The sequence below is a fragment of the Cyanistes caeruleus genome, chromosome 2, assembly GCF_971803275.1.
Source record: "Cyanistes caeruleus chromosome 2, bCyaCae1.hap1.1, whole genome shotgun sequence".
NCBI lineage: Eukaryota > Metazoa > Chordata > Aves > Passeriformes > Paridae > Cyanistes > Cyanistes caeruleus.
In genome coordinates, this window is record NC_141702.1 from 64,174,084 (window position 1) to 64,193,211 (window position 19,128).

At 38.1% G+C, this 19,128-nt stretch overlaps 1 protein-coding gene across 1 annotated transcript in view; it reads left to right on the forward strand.

The window, feature by feature from the left end:
- The window catches only part of MAP3K5 (mitogen-activated protein kinase kinase kinase 5), a 104,066-nt gene that overhangs the window by 45,777 nt on the left and 39,161 nt on the right, over nucleotides 1–19,128 (forward strand). Inside the window, exons 4-10 of the mRNA XM_086877488.1 lie at nucleotides 2,172–2,365; nucleotides 2,599–2,767; nucleotides 3,698–3,804; nucleotides 6,067–6,237; nucleotides 10,231–10,343; nucleotides 16,297–16,456; nucleotides 18,294–18,447. Of these exons, the coding sequence (XP_086733614.1) occupies nucleotides 2,172–2,365; nucleotides 2,599–2,767; nucleotides 3,698–3,804; nucleotides 6,067–6,237; nucleotides 10,231–10,343; nucleotides 16,297–16,456; nucleotides 18,294–18,447 (1,068 nt within the window). The remainder of the gene's footprint in view (nucleotides 1–2,171; nucleotides 2,366–2,598; nucleotides 2,768–3,697; nucleotides 3,805–6,066; nucleotides 6,238–10,230; nucleotides 10,344–16,296; nucleotides 16,457–18,293; nucleotides 18,448–19,128) is intronic.

The window sequence follows — 19,128 nt, forward strand, 5'->3', positions numbered from 1 at the left end:
TGCAGGAAGAGCAGTTTTCCTCCCAGTAGAATTAAAAATTAAGAGTCTGGTACTGTCTGTGTAGGTGGCATGACCATTTTACAATGGTAAACCTTGGGTTTTGTGAATTTCTAAAGATGGAAACATCCTTTTCCAGAGCTGATTTTTAAGACCTGAGCATTGGAAATGGTGTGTCAGAGGTCTGAGAAGGTTTTCCTGCAAACAGTCTTGAATTTATTTTAAATGCACTGAATAAACATTAGGAAGTAAAATTCTTGTCTCCGGATATCTGTAGCTACTTTCACCCTTTTTCTTGACTCTGACTTCCCAACCTTTTTCTCCTTTATCTAGAAAAGTAAAACTGGAGAATAGTCTGCTGATGTGTGATAGTGGCTCTTAAGCCAGTGGCTGTGTACCCATCTCCTATAATTGCTGAAACCAGTTCCAGCAAATTCATGATTTGCCCTCTGCCTTTGACTGTGGGGCTCATTAGATTTTAGCAGGGTAAAAAGTTCATCCATTCACTGCTGAGAGCATGTGATTGCCTTATATGCTAGGATTTTCTTGAATAGAAGTATCCATTCACTTCTATGTTTCACAGACAACCAGTTTGGGTTCTGGCATCCCACTCCTTAGTTACTTGTTAAAAAATTTGTCATATACTTCCCAGTTCTCAAGTCTCCTTTGGAATTGCTGCAGTCACACAGAGATAAATATTCCCTAGCTCTTCAGCAGCAGTAATTTGCAGTGGTTGGGGAAAGAAGTCTAAATTAAGCCTTGTGCAAGGCACTCTATATAATAATCTCCAAACAACTTCTGTGTTAGTTGAACTCAATTTACCTCATGTAAATGCAATTGTTTTTAGATTTTACAGAGTCTATTGACTGAAGTGCATTGGGTTTGCCTTTATATTGAGGTCTTACAATTTCATAGTATGATGGGTGTAATTAAAAAATAATTCCTGTACTTTCTTAGCCAGTCTCTGATTTGTACACAAACATGTGTTTACTGACATGTCTATACACATATGTTTTGCAGACTTGAGTACCTTTGTCCTTCCATCTTTTAAAAATCTAATAATGTGTGTTAAAATGCATGTTTTAAGAACACAGCTGCTTTTGTGCGTTCAAAAACTTCTCAGTCAATGCTCTCTCAATGTGTGGAGCTCAGCTAGGCAGGGGAGTTTCTGAAGTGATGTCTGCATTGCCGTATTGACTTCTGGGAGAGTCAAAGCAGCTGAGCAGAAAATAATTAACCCTGGAAGCAATTTAGGGGTACCAAAAATGATGAGTCCCAAGAATTGCTTCCTTAAGGCTTTTGTTGTTGGGCTGCTGGGCACTTCAGTAATAGAGGTTGAGCTTTGAGATACGAATGGAGGAACTCATCCCAATTTTGTTGGTATTCTGTTTCACAGTTAAGACTCTTTAAACCACCAATATTCAGCAACTTTATCTGCACATGTCTGTACTCAAACACATACCCCAGTCAGCAGACATCATGCCTCCCTATTCTTTGGAAGATACTTAAGTTTTTGGTTTTTTGGGGTTTTTTGCAAAGTATCTGTGATACATTGATACATAAAAAATCAATGCAGTTTAGCAACACTGAGGTGCTCTGGAAGTGATTATTCTGAACTATATATGATTTCAAGTCCCATTGAAAATATTTTCTTCTTAGTAGGGAATTTATATTGCTTTTTGAATGCAAAACTATTTGAGTCATTTTGCAGTTCATATGAGGATTAATTTTCTCTATGGTTTTCCTGTTGTGAGGCAACAAGATTGTGTTATTGTTTCCAGTATCTGTAAGCCAAACTGTACTGCTCTCTAATCATCTGTCTCCTTGAAAAGCAAGTAGCTCAGCTTCTTTTGATTCCATCTGCCTCTTCAGGGTGTGGCCCTGAGATTTGTTTCGCTATTGAGCCAACTGCAATTTTAAGGTCAACTTGATACTTCTGAAAAGACTGATTTTACAGGAAGTAGATCAGAAATATGAAAGAATACATTTCAGTTGTATATCATATTTGATGTGAAAACTGAATTTATGAGTCAAAACTTAGCCTTGCTGAAGTAAACAGCAGGTCTGCCTTTGACTTCAACAGGTGGAATTCTGCAGATAGTATATGCAGTTGTTTTGTACTTTGGCTTGCCAAGCCATAACTGTGCTAAATATCGCCCCTTGTTTTCCTGTAGATGTGCACTGGGAACTACATATTTGTTCCTTATATGATAACTCCACATAACAAGGTGTACTGCTGTGATAGCAGTTTCGTGAAGGGACTCACGGAGCTGATGCCGCCTGGTTTTGAGTCTCTCCTTGGGCCTATATGCTTACCTCTGGTGGATCGATTTATTCAGCTCTTGAAGGTGGCACAGGCCAGTTCAAGGTGAGTTGTCTTCTTGTACACCCATGTCAAAAGGCTGGCAAGATAACTGTCAGCCTCTTCTGCCTTCTGTTTAGAAAAACTGATACTTAGTAGCTCAGCTTGACCAAATATCTGCATTGACACTGCTTTATCAATACATGTTCTGCGCACGCGTTGTGGGAGAGCTGTGGGGCCAGTAAAACAAGTGTGAGGCACCTGTCCCAAATTGCTGATGTGAAGTTGTTCCTCTCCAGCCAGTATTTCCGGGAATCCATTCTGAACGACATCAGGAAGGCCCGGACACTTTACACGGGCAAAGAGCTTGCGGCAGAGCTGGCAAGGATTCGGCAGCGAGTAGATAACGTTGAAGTCTTGTCTGCTGACATTGTAATAAACTTGCTGCTGTCCTACAGAGACATCCAGGTAGGAGTTCTGTGCACTGCTAGGAGTAGTAAAATAAATTACATTCTCACAGAAATTTTTAGTGTATTTTGCACAGATTTTTTAATAAACTGTGTGGATAAAGCATACTAGTAAAAATATTTTATCTTGTCTTCTCTGATGTTTTTATTTTGTTTTGTAGTTTCACTGTTTGCCTTTCCATAGCAGAAAAGAGTTTTATAGCTGTACCTAAAAAGTATATACATGTAATAACTGTTCTCTGTCTCAGCACTGTTGTGTGATGAACAGCATGTAGTTAAAGTCTATGGTGGCATTTTGCAATTGATAGGCAAATGCATTCTTTGTCACCAAAGCTGGTGATGTTTCACGCGGAAACATAAATAGCTCATATGCGTTTCAGGTTTTGGAATGATGCTAGTAATTGTTTGCCTTGTTACCTGTAATTTCAATTGTCACTCCTTAAATGTTAGGAAGTGGTTTGAGTTTGACTTTTTTTTTTTATTTTTATTTGTTTTTTAAATATGTCAGTGAGTAAGCTACTTTAAAAACTGTGGTATTAAAGAGTCTTGTTTTTGTGGCTTATGCCTACTTCAGAGATTTGAGATGCCTTAATTCAAATGCAGTTAGCTTTGTAATGTCTGCACAAAATGAGCGCTGACATGTGTTCAGTTCCTGGAGCTAACTTTAATCATGAAACAGATGTATGAAAATTTCCAAAGGACCATGTTGAAGTAGCACAGGAGACTAAATTGTGCTTCCCTGCTAAATACCGTGCATATTTCCGTATCTGATTAGTGCTAGGCTGTTTACAGTTTGACACTGTAGAAACTGAAATCCATAAAACTTAAGATGGACTGAAATGAAATAATAGCTGCTTAGGTTGAAGAGGAGTATATGTAGGCATACCTTAGTACAGTCACTTAAAACTTTATTATTCCTTTCCTTTGGAAGGATTATGATTCCATTGTGAAATTGGTGAAAACTTTAGAAAAACTTCCCACTTTTGACTTGGCTTCCCACCACCATGTGAGGTTGCATTACGCATTTGCACTTAACAGGTAAGAATTCACCCTTCCTTCTGCTGTGGAACAGTAAATCAAAGCTTCAAACTTTGTAAGGGGTGTGTAATCCTGTGTGAAGTTCCCTACTGGAATCTTTATACACAGTCTTATGACTTTGACTGAAGCAGCTCTGAGGATTCTAAGCTTCTTTTTATTTCATACTATCAAATTTCATTCCTTTTCCTTTGGCATGTTTGATTTGTCCTTCCACAGGTTTGCATTATTTTTTTGTTTCAGTACCTAAATTAGAGCAACTAAATACCTAAAAATATTTTCCTTCTGTAAAATACACTTTTAACATTGCTGTGTGACAGACAGCGCTGCATCATTTGTGCTGGGAAAGACATCATCTCATTCAAGTCTGAGTTCTGCTAATGTCAGGAGACAGAAACAGGAAACATTCATCAAATGTCCATAAGAAGATTTTATTGTATGATGATGATAAACTAACTTTCACCTTCTCTGATAACATGGACAAAATGTGATACATGGTGCAACATACACTGCTTCTATGGATTAAATAAAAGCCAAGCCTAGATTTTCTTTCTAGGATACTGACATTTAAGCAAGTGACAAAAAGGGGAGTTTTTTCAAAGGAAGTTACAGATATTCTCTGCTCCTTTCTTTGTTGCTGTTATCACAGTGAACATTTTGCTGTTGACTTTTAGAGGAGTAGACCAGGTGTCAGCAGGTATGGAAATGGTCAAGTATAGAAATTGTCTATAGACGGTTCTGCTTCTCACAGATTTGAATTTTGTAATTCAGGTTCACTGAGGAGGCTTAAAACTGCATATCAGGTGAAAGTGATGTCAAAACATGTCACAAGGAATTACTTGAAAAAATAACCCTGGTTTTGAAAGAAAAAAAAGAAAACAAACAAACAAAAAAAATTAAAAACATCTGTCTGGCATTTTTTTTCTGAATAAAATGTCCAGGTCTTTTCTTGTGCTTTTATGCCAGGTAAATGAAGGTATAAATATTTGTTTCCACTTTGATATAAATGTGTGAAATTTTGCAGATTAAATAATCCAGCATGTATCTGTTACTTCTACAGAGCCTTCACAAGGGTCACTAGATGTTCCTTGGAGTTGTAACATGTTGTTTAGACCTCAAGGTCACAGTTTTCTGGGATAGAGTCACCTTTGAAAACGGGACTAGTTCACTGAGGCACTAAAAAACCTGAAAAACTGCAGCATATTCTTTTCAGGCATATCCTTATACTGCACTGGTTCTGTGGCTCTGAAGTGTTGCCTCTGAGAATATCTGACAAAAGATCTACACAGTACCTCCAGAGGAGTCCAGATGAGATTTTCCTATTCCTCTCTTCTCCATTCTGACTGTTAAACTAGAAACCATGACAGCCATGAAAATATTCATGCTTTGATGTGCCAAGAAGGAATTATTTTTGCTAATTGTAGCTTTCTCCTTACTGGGCCAACAGAGGATATTTTGTGAGCTGAGGCAGTTCTGGAATACTCCACTCTTCTGAATCTTTGCTGCGAAAAAAATGTGTCTCTTGCTTCTAAACCAGGTCACTAGTACGGAAGGATGGAGCGGCTCAATTAGTCAGGATTAGTCTGACCTAAATCAAGAAAGTGTGAGGGCATTGATGATGGAAAAGTAAACAGAAATAAAAGTAGGGGCCTCTGTCTCTGAAGACCAGCTAAGTGTAAATAATCCTTGTTGCAAAACACTGTTTGCTGTACTGGTTTTGTTCTCATAAAATTCATTAATCTGGATTAGTGATAGTCAATACAAGATGTGGAAGTGTTGAAAAGGGAGTAATTTGATTGTTCAATACACAAACACATTAAAATTCTAAACTTTTGATACTGAATGATGTATGTATCAAAGCTATGACTCACCAGGAAGTGTCTAATGCTTGCAATTACATGGTTTATTTGTCTGAAGTACTTATTTTAATATTGCCCTATTGGCTTTACTCCTAACCCTTTCCTATCATGGGAGTTCAATCTGGTTTGTGCTTTTTGGGCATTTTGCTTCATAGTCAAAATGTATACAAAAAGTAAAATCACAAACACAAGATAGAATATTTTTTCCTTTAGAGCATGAATTATGATGAAAGAAATATTAGATATGAAATCAAGGTTCATATTTTTCCATTTTGTAATACTGTCCATTGTGTCTATCTGTCATTTTACATGGATGAAATTATATGTCTCTATTTAAAAATGATAATGAAAAATTATTTCTTGTTTACTGTGTTGGTTTTTTAATCAAAATTATTATTTTCAACAGGAGAAATCTGCCTGGAGACAGACAGAAAGCCCTAGAAATTATGATTCCCCTTGTAGAGCAGGAAGACCAAGTAGCTTCAGATATGTACTGCCTGGTTGGTCGGATTTACAAGGACATGTTTTTGGAATCTGGGTTCATAGATATAGAAAGCAGGGACAAAGGAACTTTCTGGTGAGTACTGTTTTTCTGGTCTATGTCATTTTGTTAGCTTTGGGAAAATATTCCTTGAAAAAGAATATATTTAAACAGTTTTTCTTTCCAAATATTTGGCATCCTTAGGGGATAGACTGAATCTTCTAAACTTCCTCGCTTATTTGTTGAGAATAAGAGGTTTATGTTGTTCACACATCTCATTCTGCAAAATTCTTGAAGTGCCTCAGGGACCTGAAGTTTAGGTGTAAACTAAACTCATCAGAGTGTGTTTTCCTAATTTTTCCCAAATATGAAGTCTCCTGTTTACTGTATTATTCTTAGGCATCTGGGCCAGAAATAATGAATTGATTGGCATGAATGGAATCTGATAGATATTAGCTGGCAAGGCTTATAGAGGTTTAACTCACAACCAATATGACTGTTCCAAACTTGCAGAAAAAAGTTTTATCGCCCCAGCATCATCGTACAGTATACACATGTTGTAGTGGACTACACTAGCATCAATAATCAAAGAAGAACACAATAACTAGTCAATAATAGATAAATTCTTATCCTCATTGTAGAGACAAGACAATGCTTTTGAAATGCACTAAGTCACTGTTAGATGGAAGAGGTTAGAAAATGAAGGCATGGGATGTCATCCTAGACTTCTGTCAGGATGAGCTGCTTCTCTGCACTCAGATGAGGATACAGCAGTCTGCATTTATGTGTCCTGTGCATCACATCTTAGCTCTGGTCTTGTGTGCATCAGCTGCTTGTTAAGGCAAATGCTTAAAATGGGAAGCTTTCTTCTTGCTTTGTTATTTATCCCTTGTTTTCAGTAAACTTCAGCTTGGAACTGTGTCTCTTAAAAGATAAGATAAAATTATTTACCAGTTATAGCCTCAGAATACAAATGCAGCTTATAACTTCTGTACTTTACAGTCTGGCAATTCTTACAGGACATTTAAAAGATGTTGAAATAACAGGAATGCAATGTATTATTGTCATCCCTCCTAGCATAATTTTGGATTAAAGAAAAGTTTCATTTCCTGTAAAGTGCAAAGCCTGTAAAAAGCGTTCAGGGGTATTTTGCAAACATTGTATTTTGCTAATGTCATGAACATGATAAAATGACAAGTGTAGTTCTATATACAAATTTTAGGTATTATTACAGACTAAATTAAATATGAATTGCTCTTGCTATTGTACATCTCGCTTTCTCCTTATTTATAGTGCCTTGTGAACAGATAAACTTTGATATCGTCAAACATAATTGAACCAAGAATGATTATATGTATGACAGTGGTGAGTTCATGTAGCCATTTTAACACACTTTGAATAAATGCATCTTAGCAATCATGATAATCATGGATCTGATGGCAGGAAGTGATTGCAGGCATTCCAGTTTAGGAAAGGGGCTGACAGCTCCTGCACAGGGTAGGGTGCTGGCCAGCCAGCCCCTAAGTAATCCCTGAAGTCTCTGGCAAGTGGGACCCAATACAGAATGCTCTGTGTGCCTCCTGCCACAGAAGAAGGAGGACTCTGTTGAGCCAAGCTGGAGTTTGGCCGGAAGCTGTACCGGATGGTCCAGTTGCTTTTGGTTTGTACTTTATACTGGATATTGATTGGAGTTTCTAGTGTTAGTCATGCAGCCGACATGACATGCTGAGAGGTTGACTCATAACTCAGTGAAAAGCTCTTAGAAAGGAGCAGGCCTACTCTAGTGTTACAGCAGGCCACAACAGGACAAGGTGTGTGCAGGAGCAGTGCCTCCATGGCAGTGCTATGTTATGTTAAGATAAAGGTTATTATCTCAGCCTTAGGAAAATAAGGATGTAAGAGAAGTATAGTGAATTGCATGAGATAATGAGAAGTTGGCAGCAGAACCAAAGCATTGGTTTTGCAACAACTAGTGATGTCAAGGTACTTTAGTCTATTCCAGTTAAAAAAAAACTAACCAACAATGTGCTTTTCTGACAACTAGCAGAATAAAAGACACCTTTCATATAAATATGAGAGAATAAATGAAAGAGTAATTATTAACTGTCATTTTCTTGTTTCACACCGACAGTATGAATCAGACTTACCAAAGCTACCAAGTCTTTATTCATATCTTTTCACTGCTACCTCCCTAATTCAGTGTCTGCACTGCAACATTTTCTCAAATGTCAGCAACTGCAACATTTTTCCAAAAGTACAGTCTCTCTTGTATTGGAACAAAAATACTAATTTCCAAGGCTTTTTCTTCTTCTTCTGTCAATCTTTTCTCTGTCCTTTTTGTATTGAGTGAGAATTACAGCATGGAAGAGCTCTAGGGCAGAAAAGGTGATCCAGTTCCCAACATCACTATGTCTCCAAACAGATAATGCCAGCTAGAGGGCTTCTCTTAGATGTATATACTTAGAACCAAGGAGAGTGTTGTCCTGTTTAGTTGGCAGATTTTTATGTTTTGGTTTTTTTTGGTTTTTTTGGTTTTTTTTTTTTTGCTTGGTTGGGGTTTTTGTTTGTTTTTCTTTTTTTTTCCTTGGTTTGGGTTTTGGTTATTTTTTTTTATTTTTTTTTGTTTTGTTTTTAGGTTGCGTGTGTATGTGTTGGTTGGGGATTTTTGAAGTGAGCCAAAAATATTTTGTATGTACTTTCTTCATCACTTCTTTGTAACTCACAGTAAAAGAGAAAATTGCAGATGATGAAAGAAAAAGATCTAGTGCTCTCTGCTTCTCTTGCTTTTCTTCAGAGCAGTAGGCGCCTCTCTAATGATTAAGTTCTTTGGAGGTGGGCAGCTGAAGTATAAAAAAGTATGTATGTGTAGCAGATTGAAGAGAAGCCTATCTTACAGTTTTGGAGAGCAGAACTTATGTGAAAGCATGCAAAGTCATTAGTCATTAGAGCAGAAAAACCAACAAGCAAACAAATTAAAAACCAGCCTTCTTTTTGGCCTGGTGGGACAAAAATGCCTTAGCTTTTCTTGCATGTCAAAGCATGGTCTAGAAGTCAAGTCCTTAGGTTTTGCACAGATTGTTTTTCTTTCCTTCCTTATATACATATCTCACAACCTGCTTAATTTTTAAAAATGTATTCCATTTGTTTGAATTTTTTTCATCCTTTAGAAAGTAACTTTAAACTTCACTACTTTTGCTGTAGTGAGTTTTGTTGACTGGATTTCTTGTGCTCCTTAACTCACATACGATAGTAGTCTTTGCCTTCTCCCTATGGAGGTGTGAATATGTGTGTATATTCCTAAAACTTATTCTGAAGAGTAAGTTTAAACACTGTAGATGTCCTGTTGCTGTTGTCACAGCTGCTTGCATTGGTAGCATGAGGACAGTGTGTGCTGTGTTTGTGTGAGGCACCTCCACTTCTTTTAGGACAAAGTTGAGCCTAGGTGAATGCCTCTGCTGTTTCTCTTGATTGCTCAGTTTTTCTTAAGGAGAATGAAATCTGGTATAGTCCTTTTTTATGTGAACTCATAGGGACAGTGTCAATAAGACACTCAGTAAAGAATGAAATTTGGAGTAGCTGAAATCACAGCTAAATGTGAGATATAGTCTTGTATCACTTGCTTCTGTGCTTTAGGATTTTGATATCGCTGTGTGCCATTGTAGCAAGTCCACAATAAAATCTAATGTTTCAAGTCAATGAAAATTCATATATTAAAGACTAAATTAATGAGCTTATTAATAAATATATCTCTGAAACAGGTCTTTTGCGAACTGATAGTATTATTCTGTCTTATTTGATCTTAAAGAAAATATTGTAAGATACTGCAGTTTTACTGGGGTAGTTTTACTGCAATGGATGAGTAGGGTCTGCTCTTGTTGTGTGGGGGGAAAGGAAATGGGAGGAGGATGTGTGAATAACAGACTCCTAAAAATAACCACAAAGAATGTGTGGAAAACAGCAAAATATTTTTGCTTCTATGGATTCTTGCTGCCTAAACAGAGGATAAGCTCTTAAATTACCTAAAACTGTAATGGTGCCCCAACTAGAATGAATTATTTAGAAAGTAAGCTTGAATGTTTGTTTTTCTAGGTTCAAGAAGGCGTTTGAGTCAGAGCCAACGTTACCAGCAGGAATTAATTATGCAGTACTCCTCCTGGCAGCTGGACATTGCTTTGATACTTCTTTTGAGCTGCGGAAAGTTGGTAATTATAACTTGCAAATTCATGGTGAAATCACGTTCTAGTGAAAGTACACTACCACCCACCATTACAGGGGGCAGATCTGATGGTTGTATGCTTTGATAGAGAGTATGTGAATATTTAAGTTGGTCTCACACAACTGCTGATCCCACCTGACTGCAGGTGAGTGCTGTCATGAAGACCTGGTTTCAGTGTCAAAGTCCTAACTGGTTACCAAAGTTTAGTAAAAACTGAGCTTCTTTGTAAAGGCATCATTTGTATGAAACAGGAGTACCTGAAATGCGAATCCAGTTCCAACTAGCACTCTTCGTAACAAACAAACCCTGGAGGGAATATGATGAGAAGTTTCCATCCTAAGCCTGTGGAAGTGCACTTGACTTGAGCTTGGGTTGGGTTGAGAGAAGACTGTTTCTCTTCTGATACATTCTTAAAGGCTTCAGAATGTCTGTATTCATAGAATCATAGAATAACAGTGGTTTGGGTTGGAGGGACCTTTTAAAGACCATCTAGTCCAAGCCCCTGCTGTGGGCATAGGTATCTTTCACTAGAACAGTTTGCTCATACTGACCTTGGACATTTCCAGCAAAGAGGCATTCACTTCCCTGGGCAACCTGATCCAATGTCTCACCAACCTGGTCTCAATGTCTTGTTATAAAAAGTTTCTTATTTAAGAAGGAAGAATTAAGATAACTTTGTTTATGATTTTGATTGTGATTTTCTGGATCTGGAAAGAGTGAAAACTCAGTACTAGTCTATAATATATTCAGGGAAGATTTGGGGGAAAGGACTGAATGTTGTAATATACATTTGGTGCTCTTCTCCATGAATTTGTAAAATTCTTGACTTTATGTAAAGTCTTTTTTAATCTTTATTTCTCCTGAGAAGGTTGTCAAGTGAGAAAGAAACTATTTTTTTTCACTCCACCAAATGTATCTGTATTCAGCCACTGCTCTAGTTTCGAAGTACTGCATGTCTGGAAGTAATTTCCTGGGTAATTCTGAGTATGAAGGTCAAAGTGAGATGATTGCTTTCTCATAAACAGTGGAAGTGAAATTTGAATTCTCAGGTGTGAACAAAGGTATTAATTTGGATGTGTGAGGCTGTGTAGAGTTGTCCCAGCTACTGTGTTTGCCCTTCTGTGATGGGTGAGATTTTGCTTTTTGGTTGGCATAGAATACTTCCACACCCTATGCTGAAATTTGAATCTTGTGTAGAATCAGAATAGGAGGTAAGAAGATATGTTCTACATATTGCATATCATTTACAAATACTCACTTGCAGGCCTAACTTTAAACTAGGTAGTTTAATGGAGCTGCATTAAATTTTTTGTGTTCAATATGAATCCTTCAATTATAAAGATATGTCTGAATTGCATACAGACTACAGCCAACTAGATCTGTACAAATTAATTTGACTGAAATTTGTGTGCTATTTCTTTGGTATCATCTTCTTACGAGTTTGTCCAGTGTTGTTTTCCCTATTGTTTGTATTGAGACCATTACAGAAATTAATGTTCATTCTTACATAAGGTTCCATCCCCAGCTGATGAATTATTTAGTGCAGAAGTATCCTGTTCCTTAGGTGGTTTGTTTGTGTGTTTGTTTGCCTGTCTTATGTTAACATTTAGTTTGTGTCTGCTGGAGACCCTTGATATAGCAACCCCTCCTGTTAGCTACTGCTGTCCATCTTTCTTTTTTGTTATGGGAAATATTGTCAAAATACTTTTAGTTTCAGACTGACTCAGCTATTTTCAAACATGTTTTCAAATGCATTTATAGTATAGACCCTATGTGTGTCATTAGTCATTTATTTCTTGTTGATAAGACTGTGGTCACTATTCATAGAATCACAGAATGCTGGTTTGGAAAATGCCACCAGGATCATCTGCTACCAACTTCCTTTGGAAAAGCACACTCTAGACAGGATGACCCAGCACCCTGTCCAGCTGAACCTTAAATATGTCCAGCGTCAGCAAATCCACTGCTTCCCTGGGAGATGATTCCAAGGGCTGATTCTTCAAATTTTGAAAAATTTCCATCTTGTGTCCAGTTGTAAAGTCCCCAGTAGTAATTTGTACCTATCACCCTTTGTCTTTTCCTTCTGACTCCTATTTAAAAGGGAGTCTCCATCTTCTTTGTAGCCACCTTTTACCTGCTGGATGGATAAAGCTCCCCACAGCCTGTTCTTCAAGGCTGAACAACCCCAACTTTTCCTTGTATGGCAGGCTTCCCATCCTTTTTTCATCTTTGTGGCCATTCTCTGGACCCTCTCCAGCCTGTCCACATCTTTAATGTATTGTGAAAACCAAAACTGAACACATTATTCCAGGAGTGCCCTGGCAAGCACTGAATAGAGTGGGATAATGGTTTCTTTGTCCCTCCTAGTGATGCCCCAGTTGATACATCTCATTGGGTTTCTTTGCTGAAGAAGCACACTGTTCACTCATATTCAGCTGCTTGTTTTTCAGGGCCCCCAGGTCCCTTTTCACAGAGCTGCTTCCCAGTGGAGTAGGTCCCAGCCTGTGCTGCACTCCCAGATTATGTTTTCCCAGGTGCAAGATCTTACAATGATCTTTGTACATGGTTTTTCAGATGGCTGGAGTTACGCTAGATTCTGAGGATAATTTAGTATTTTCTTTGTCTGCAGTTAAACAAAATCAAACAAAATCAGGCAAAATCACATAGGTGGTATGGGAAAATGTTTTGATTTTTTTTCTGGTCCTAACTATCTCTTACATGTGTGTAATTCTTTTGATGTCACGTCTTGTCAAGATCTGTGTGTGCAAGGACATTTTTCAGCAGCAGTGCTTTCTGTTCAGTGTCCACCCACAGTATTATCTGTAGTACATAGAAGTTAGAGAAGTTCTGTTTTCTGCTGGGAGATCAGGAGAGAAGCAAGAATAATCTGGTCAAGTTCATTCCAGGTTATATGGAAATTATACTGCTAGTCTGGGAAAGGTGTAGGAAAGGATATAGTCATTATCAGTTCTTCAGAGGGTGCATGATACTGTAATTAGGAGATGCATATTTGATTACATTGGCAATATTGTAATAACGCCAGTAAAAATAAATCCATGAGAATTTTTACCAATCTCCAGCAGACCAGAAAATTTGCCTTCTAAAAAATCTTACCTGTACTTGTCAGACAATAGTTCACAACAAAATGAGCAAATGGAGCATTAATTAAAAACCTTCCTTCTATTTTCTGAGTAGTATTGCTTTCTTAACCATACAAAAAACTTTGAGACCAGAACAGAAATGCTGTGATCTGCATTGTCAGTTATGATCTCTGCAGGCTGTACAACTTTGACACACAAAGGATCCTGTAATATGAATTGTTCTGTCAATAATTGAGCAAGGAAAGCAGTTTATTTGTAAAGCTGTCATAGTAATACTTAACTGGTAATATCTTCTTACTGTATCTCATTTTCTTCACAAGTTATGGGTATATCCTTGGTGTTATAAAAACAAAGGCTTTTCTGGTATTAATGGTTCCTTTGTTTTGGCTCATTTGTTCTAAAGGCAAAATATTTTTGATAAAATATACTGGAATTCAGCTGCTGCTTTTTTCTCCTCCCCTTGTGAATGCCAAGTTTATCATGGAAGGAGAGAATGTCTTGACTCTGCCTGGATTTTATTATACTCTCAAAAATCTTTTAAAGGAGACCATAAACTCAGAATTAAATTCATGTTTTTGTTTCAAAACAATTGTTTCCCCCCAAGTTCTTTAAATTGGAGTTAAAGTCTTCTGAACCTCTTGCTAATGTCATAACAAAGCAACTGCATTTCAGGGATAAGTAACTTGCCTTTCAGGGATGAGTAACTTTGTAGATGAGCTTTGCAGAGGATGGCCAGCAAACCAGAGTGAGTTTTAGCACCAAGTACCTCACCTTTCTCAGAAGATCTTGATGAGAAGGTGATGTTTTCTTCTCTAAGGTAGTAGGATCCACTTAACAGCATACTTGGGTAAAACTTCCACTTTATCCAGGATACATGACAGTAATGATTCCCAAATTTGGTGTCCTGAGGTACTTCTGCACGTCTACCCTTTCTCCCCCTGTCTTCCTATAAGTCTCCCTTACTGAGCTGGGACTGAAGTCCTACCCTCCCAACAAACACCTCTCCCTGCCAGCCAGTAATTCAGATCCCTCCCCACGTGAGCTGTACTCTTCATCAGACCCACGCACTCAGTTTGTACCTTGCTTTAGCTCTGTTGCCACATCTGGAGCACAGAAGGGTTGTGATGGTGTGTCCCTGCAGATGCAGGGAAGCGTGGTAGAGCACGTCTGCCTGTGAAATAGGGACTGGGGCTGCTGCTTGCTGTGACAAATGGCCTGTGTCAGCTGGTCAGTGGCCACTGCAACTGTGTGTGCCATCACTCAGTGCTTAGCAAAGGCCCTACGCACAGCTGAATTTCCTCCCTTTCCCCTTCTCCCAACAAAGGCATGTCCAACTGAAATGATCCATGTATCCCCATGATACCAGTTCCTTACATCCCTTGTGATGAAGTCACATTAAAAGCCTATGGAAGTTAGTAGGTGTCTGTCTTTTCTTGTGTGTTGCTATCAAAGGCATGCAAATATTTTAGACATTCTAGTAGAGCCCTTTGGCCTTTGCAGATATTGCTGAGGAGTGTTACTCTAAAGTCCTGGGGGAGATTAATTTTTTCCATTTACTCTGTTTTCTGTATAGCATTCAGGTTTATTATTATTTATTATATCCTCCACTGACTAGTGCAGGTGTACATTTTCAAGTGGTCTCTTTGACAGTGTGAATGTGTGTAGCACCCTGGCTTAAAGAGATGGTCACCATGTACCTTGTGGAGTTGATGGAGGATCACCTCCATTGCAACATTTCTCAGGCAGATCAGAGATACTTTGTAGCATCTATGGCATTTTTAAAAGCCTTTATTACCTGACATTGATGTCATAAAAATGTGAGCAATAGGATAAAACATGCTAAAATTTTTAGGCTGAAATGTAGCTTATGTAATGATACCCATTTTGATAATAGTTATTACTGCTTCCACCATGAAGTTTAGTCTGCTAGCTGCTCAAGGAAGGTTAAGGAAAAAAACAAGATCAGCAGTTGCATTGAAATTTCTTGTGAATACTCAGCCCAGATATCAAGGACGATGGAAGATAATGTGGGAGAGAAACTGTCATAGTGGAGTAGTGTGGGAAAAGTGAATAAAAGACTACAGTGGTGGAGTAGCTTGTTGTGTAAGCTGAAAATCGTTGGGTTTTTTTGCAGGGGATGGTGTAGCATATCTCATGTTAGCTATATGTAGCAGCTCATGTGAACTAAAACTCGTCCTGAAGGCCACAGGGGAGCCTGTAGATCTCAGAAAAACTAAGCAAGTCAAAACAAAACCTGAGGCTCTCCGTAGTCTTGAGTTGCTGGGGGACTTGTGAATATTAATAGATGTCTTTCATTGGGGTAGGACTTGCGGCAGTTTAAAGAACATCACTGCTGGAAGAAGCCCAGTGGATCATCTGTTCCTTCTGCATGGGACCTTGTCTATAAAGGTAAGTTTGGGGCTTGGGGCTTGTAAGTCAAAAAAAACAAAGCAGAAAAAAACATAATAGGTGCCTTATTCAGCATCTGTTAAGTTTTTGCAGCTATGTTGTGTAGCCTAAGGCCCCAATTTACCTTTACAGATGAGGTCCATGCAAGAACATAGGTAATCTGACTGTGGCCTTGTCCTGACAGTGATGTCTTAAAGTTCCTTTCTTGAGAAGCCTGTAGGAAGAGGGGGTGGGGAAAAAAAATCTTCAGCCAATTAGGGGTTTTGGAAGGCATATCTCATTAAGTGGTAAGTATGATTTCCATCTTATTTTATCAAAATGGAGAGAGTATAGTAATGTAAGCAATTAATAGATTTTGAATAAGGAAAATGGTTCTTTTAAAATTGTGTTAATACAAATTCTTGTGACTTGTTATTCTCTTTGCTACAGGAGTAAAGATCAGCAGCCTGCTTGGTAAAAAAGGGAGCTTGGAGAAACTGCAAAGCTATTGGGAAGTGGGATCTTTCTTGGGGGCCAGTATGTTGGCTAATGATCATATAAGAGTGATCCAGGCTTCAGAAAAGCTGTTTAAATTAAAGGCACCAGCATGGTAAGGTGATAAACAAGGCCACGTACGTTCCTGTGTTTTAAAACATTGGACTCCCTCAGCTTTCACATTAGACACTGTGTTCAGCTGACAGGAGATGATACATTTTGTGTTTTTTAACAGATTTTACTGTGTGTGTATTATTTTGCTGTACTTTTATCCAGAGAAGGGACTCTCTTCCCCTTTTGCCCTTATTCAGGGGTAGATCTGATATGGATCTTTAATTTGATGTGTGAGAAGGGTAGATTCATCATGGACTTCAAGCTCTTCTGAGGGCAAAGGAGAAAGGAGGAGCTGCTTGAAGTTACATTGCTGAAGAGAAGTGGTGGTGGCTTGTGAGTTTAGTCATAACAGCCTGAAGGTTTTGGGGAATGAAGACAGCTTAGCTAGGGAGGCCTGGCTGTACCTTTAAATATTGTTTAGGGCACATACCAGTTGTTTTAGGAACTGAGTACAAATGACCTGTATGGTGCAAGCTACATCTTGTCGTGGTTGAGAAGACTGCAAATCAAAGTCCAGTTAACAGAAAGGTCATAAATCCAGGGTTAAAGGCAACCCTGTAAACTCAACATCTCAACGTATGCAAAGGCCAAGAGATGTGTGCTGTGACAGCAGGCACCTGCTGTGGATATAGGCAGCAATTAAGGACCAGTCACCGACTCATTAAGGGCTGGGATCATCTTAGGTGGGGAGAACCAAGACTCCTTTCTGACTAAAAAATTGTCACTCTGGTAATTATAAGAGCGAACATCACACATAGGTATTCTTATCTTTTTATAGAGTGTGCCTCCAGAACGTGATCAGAGATACTAAAATACAGAAATGCTAAACTTCTGTATTGACATAACATAGAAAATGTTATACAAAAACTCTAATTTTCAGGCAAAATATTTCATAAATGCTTTCTACAGTGTATTTGTTTGCAAGGTTTTCCATTTTTACTGTGTGTATATTTTACTAAGAAGCTGGATAGCACTCTCTGGAAGTCTCCTGGTAAAATTTTCTGGAGTTTATGAGTGCCTGGTTGTCACGATTTTATGTACCCCAGTGCCTTTGGGGTTTAAGCCTGTGGATTAAACTCTGAAAATACAGCTCACTCATTTGTGCTTCATGAAGAATTTCTCCTGTGAGCAATTCCTTCCCAGTCTGTTGCCTGCTTTATAGCAGGGCCCACTTGGTGCAAACAGGAGTAGACACAGTACCTTAAGCCAGCTATCCTGATAGCCCAAGAAGGATAATTGGAAATTGCATAACTATGGAAATGTTCACTAAAGACCCTCTGAGGGTGAAACAAAAGTTTCCATGAATAGCGTAACTGTGATAAATGATAGCAGTGATAAATCCTCTTCTAGCATGTGTATCTCATTACTGTTTCCAACCTTTTTTTTCAAAAATGCCAAGAGAAAGCAATGTTATCAGAAGCCACATAAATCAGCCCCAAAACGAAGAACAACAAAGAGAGGGATGAACTGCATTTAGGAGAAACATTCAGCACTGCTGTTGTCCATAGGCTCAGTTTTGTCTTTAGGTAGAAGATTTAGCTATTTCATGAGATTTTCTTGGTTTAAAATAGAAGACAGTATATGGTATTAGGAATATGGGTAGGAAGGAATGTTCCAGGACTCTTTCATATTTCAGTTGCCTCATTTAGCAGCTGTGTTTCCAATTCTAGATGGGAATTGTTATTATGAAAAGCAATCCTAGAGAAGCAAAATGTTGCTGGCAACCTTCGTGTTGCAATGGTGAATACTTCAGCTGTAGGAGTAGAGACAAAGGTAGAGACATTACTGTTTACAAACTGTACTGAATTTATTATCTGTGTATGTTTGGATGGTAACAGGTACCTGAAGTCTATTGTAGAGACTATTTTGATATATCAGCATTTTAAGAAACTGGCTCCAGAGCAACATACAGCCAAACAGGAACTTGTGGATTTCTGGATGGACTTCCTTGTTGAAGCCACAAAGACAGATGTGACTGTAGTTCGATTTCCAGTAAGTGGCTGTTTTGTTGGGTCTTGGAGACTTTTTTTTTTGGGGTAGTATGTTCGGGGGATGGGTTTTTTAAAAACAAATTGTGGTGTAAAGGAAATGAGCACAAAGCACTACTTCTTTTTAGGTGGCCAGACAGTAAACTGTTTGTCCAGAAGAAATGTATTTGGCCTGCAACTTAGATTGATTTTAATTGAATGCATGTGAGTGCAATGGGATTGTACAATGTGTTCCATACAAAAGTAATGAGGAAAAAAGTCAAGAAAGAATTTTGCTATTTATTGTTTGCTACCAATGGATATACTTCTAAATCAAACTTCTACAGTGTACTCCAGGTGATTACATATTAACTATACTGGGTTTTGAAAAAAAAGATAATTAATTTTAGTAGTTTTCTAGCTCAGCAGGCTTTGTTTACTCTACTGCCAGTTAAGACTATGCTTTTTCAGAGGTTAAAAATCAGCCCTAACAGTCAGAAATATATTGTTCCAGCTACTAGGAAGTGAATTTCAACAACATGGCACTATAAGTATGTGTATGTATGTTTATTTCTGATTTGTTCCACAAAAATTTTGCTGAGAATTTTTATTAGATGCCCCAGTGCTGTCTTGAAAGTATACTGTAAGAAAGTCTATGTTTTCTGTATATATTAAGTGTATATGTCCAGGAAATAGTGTCTTGGGT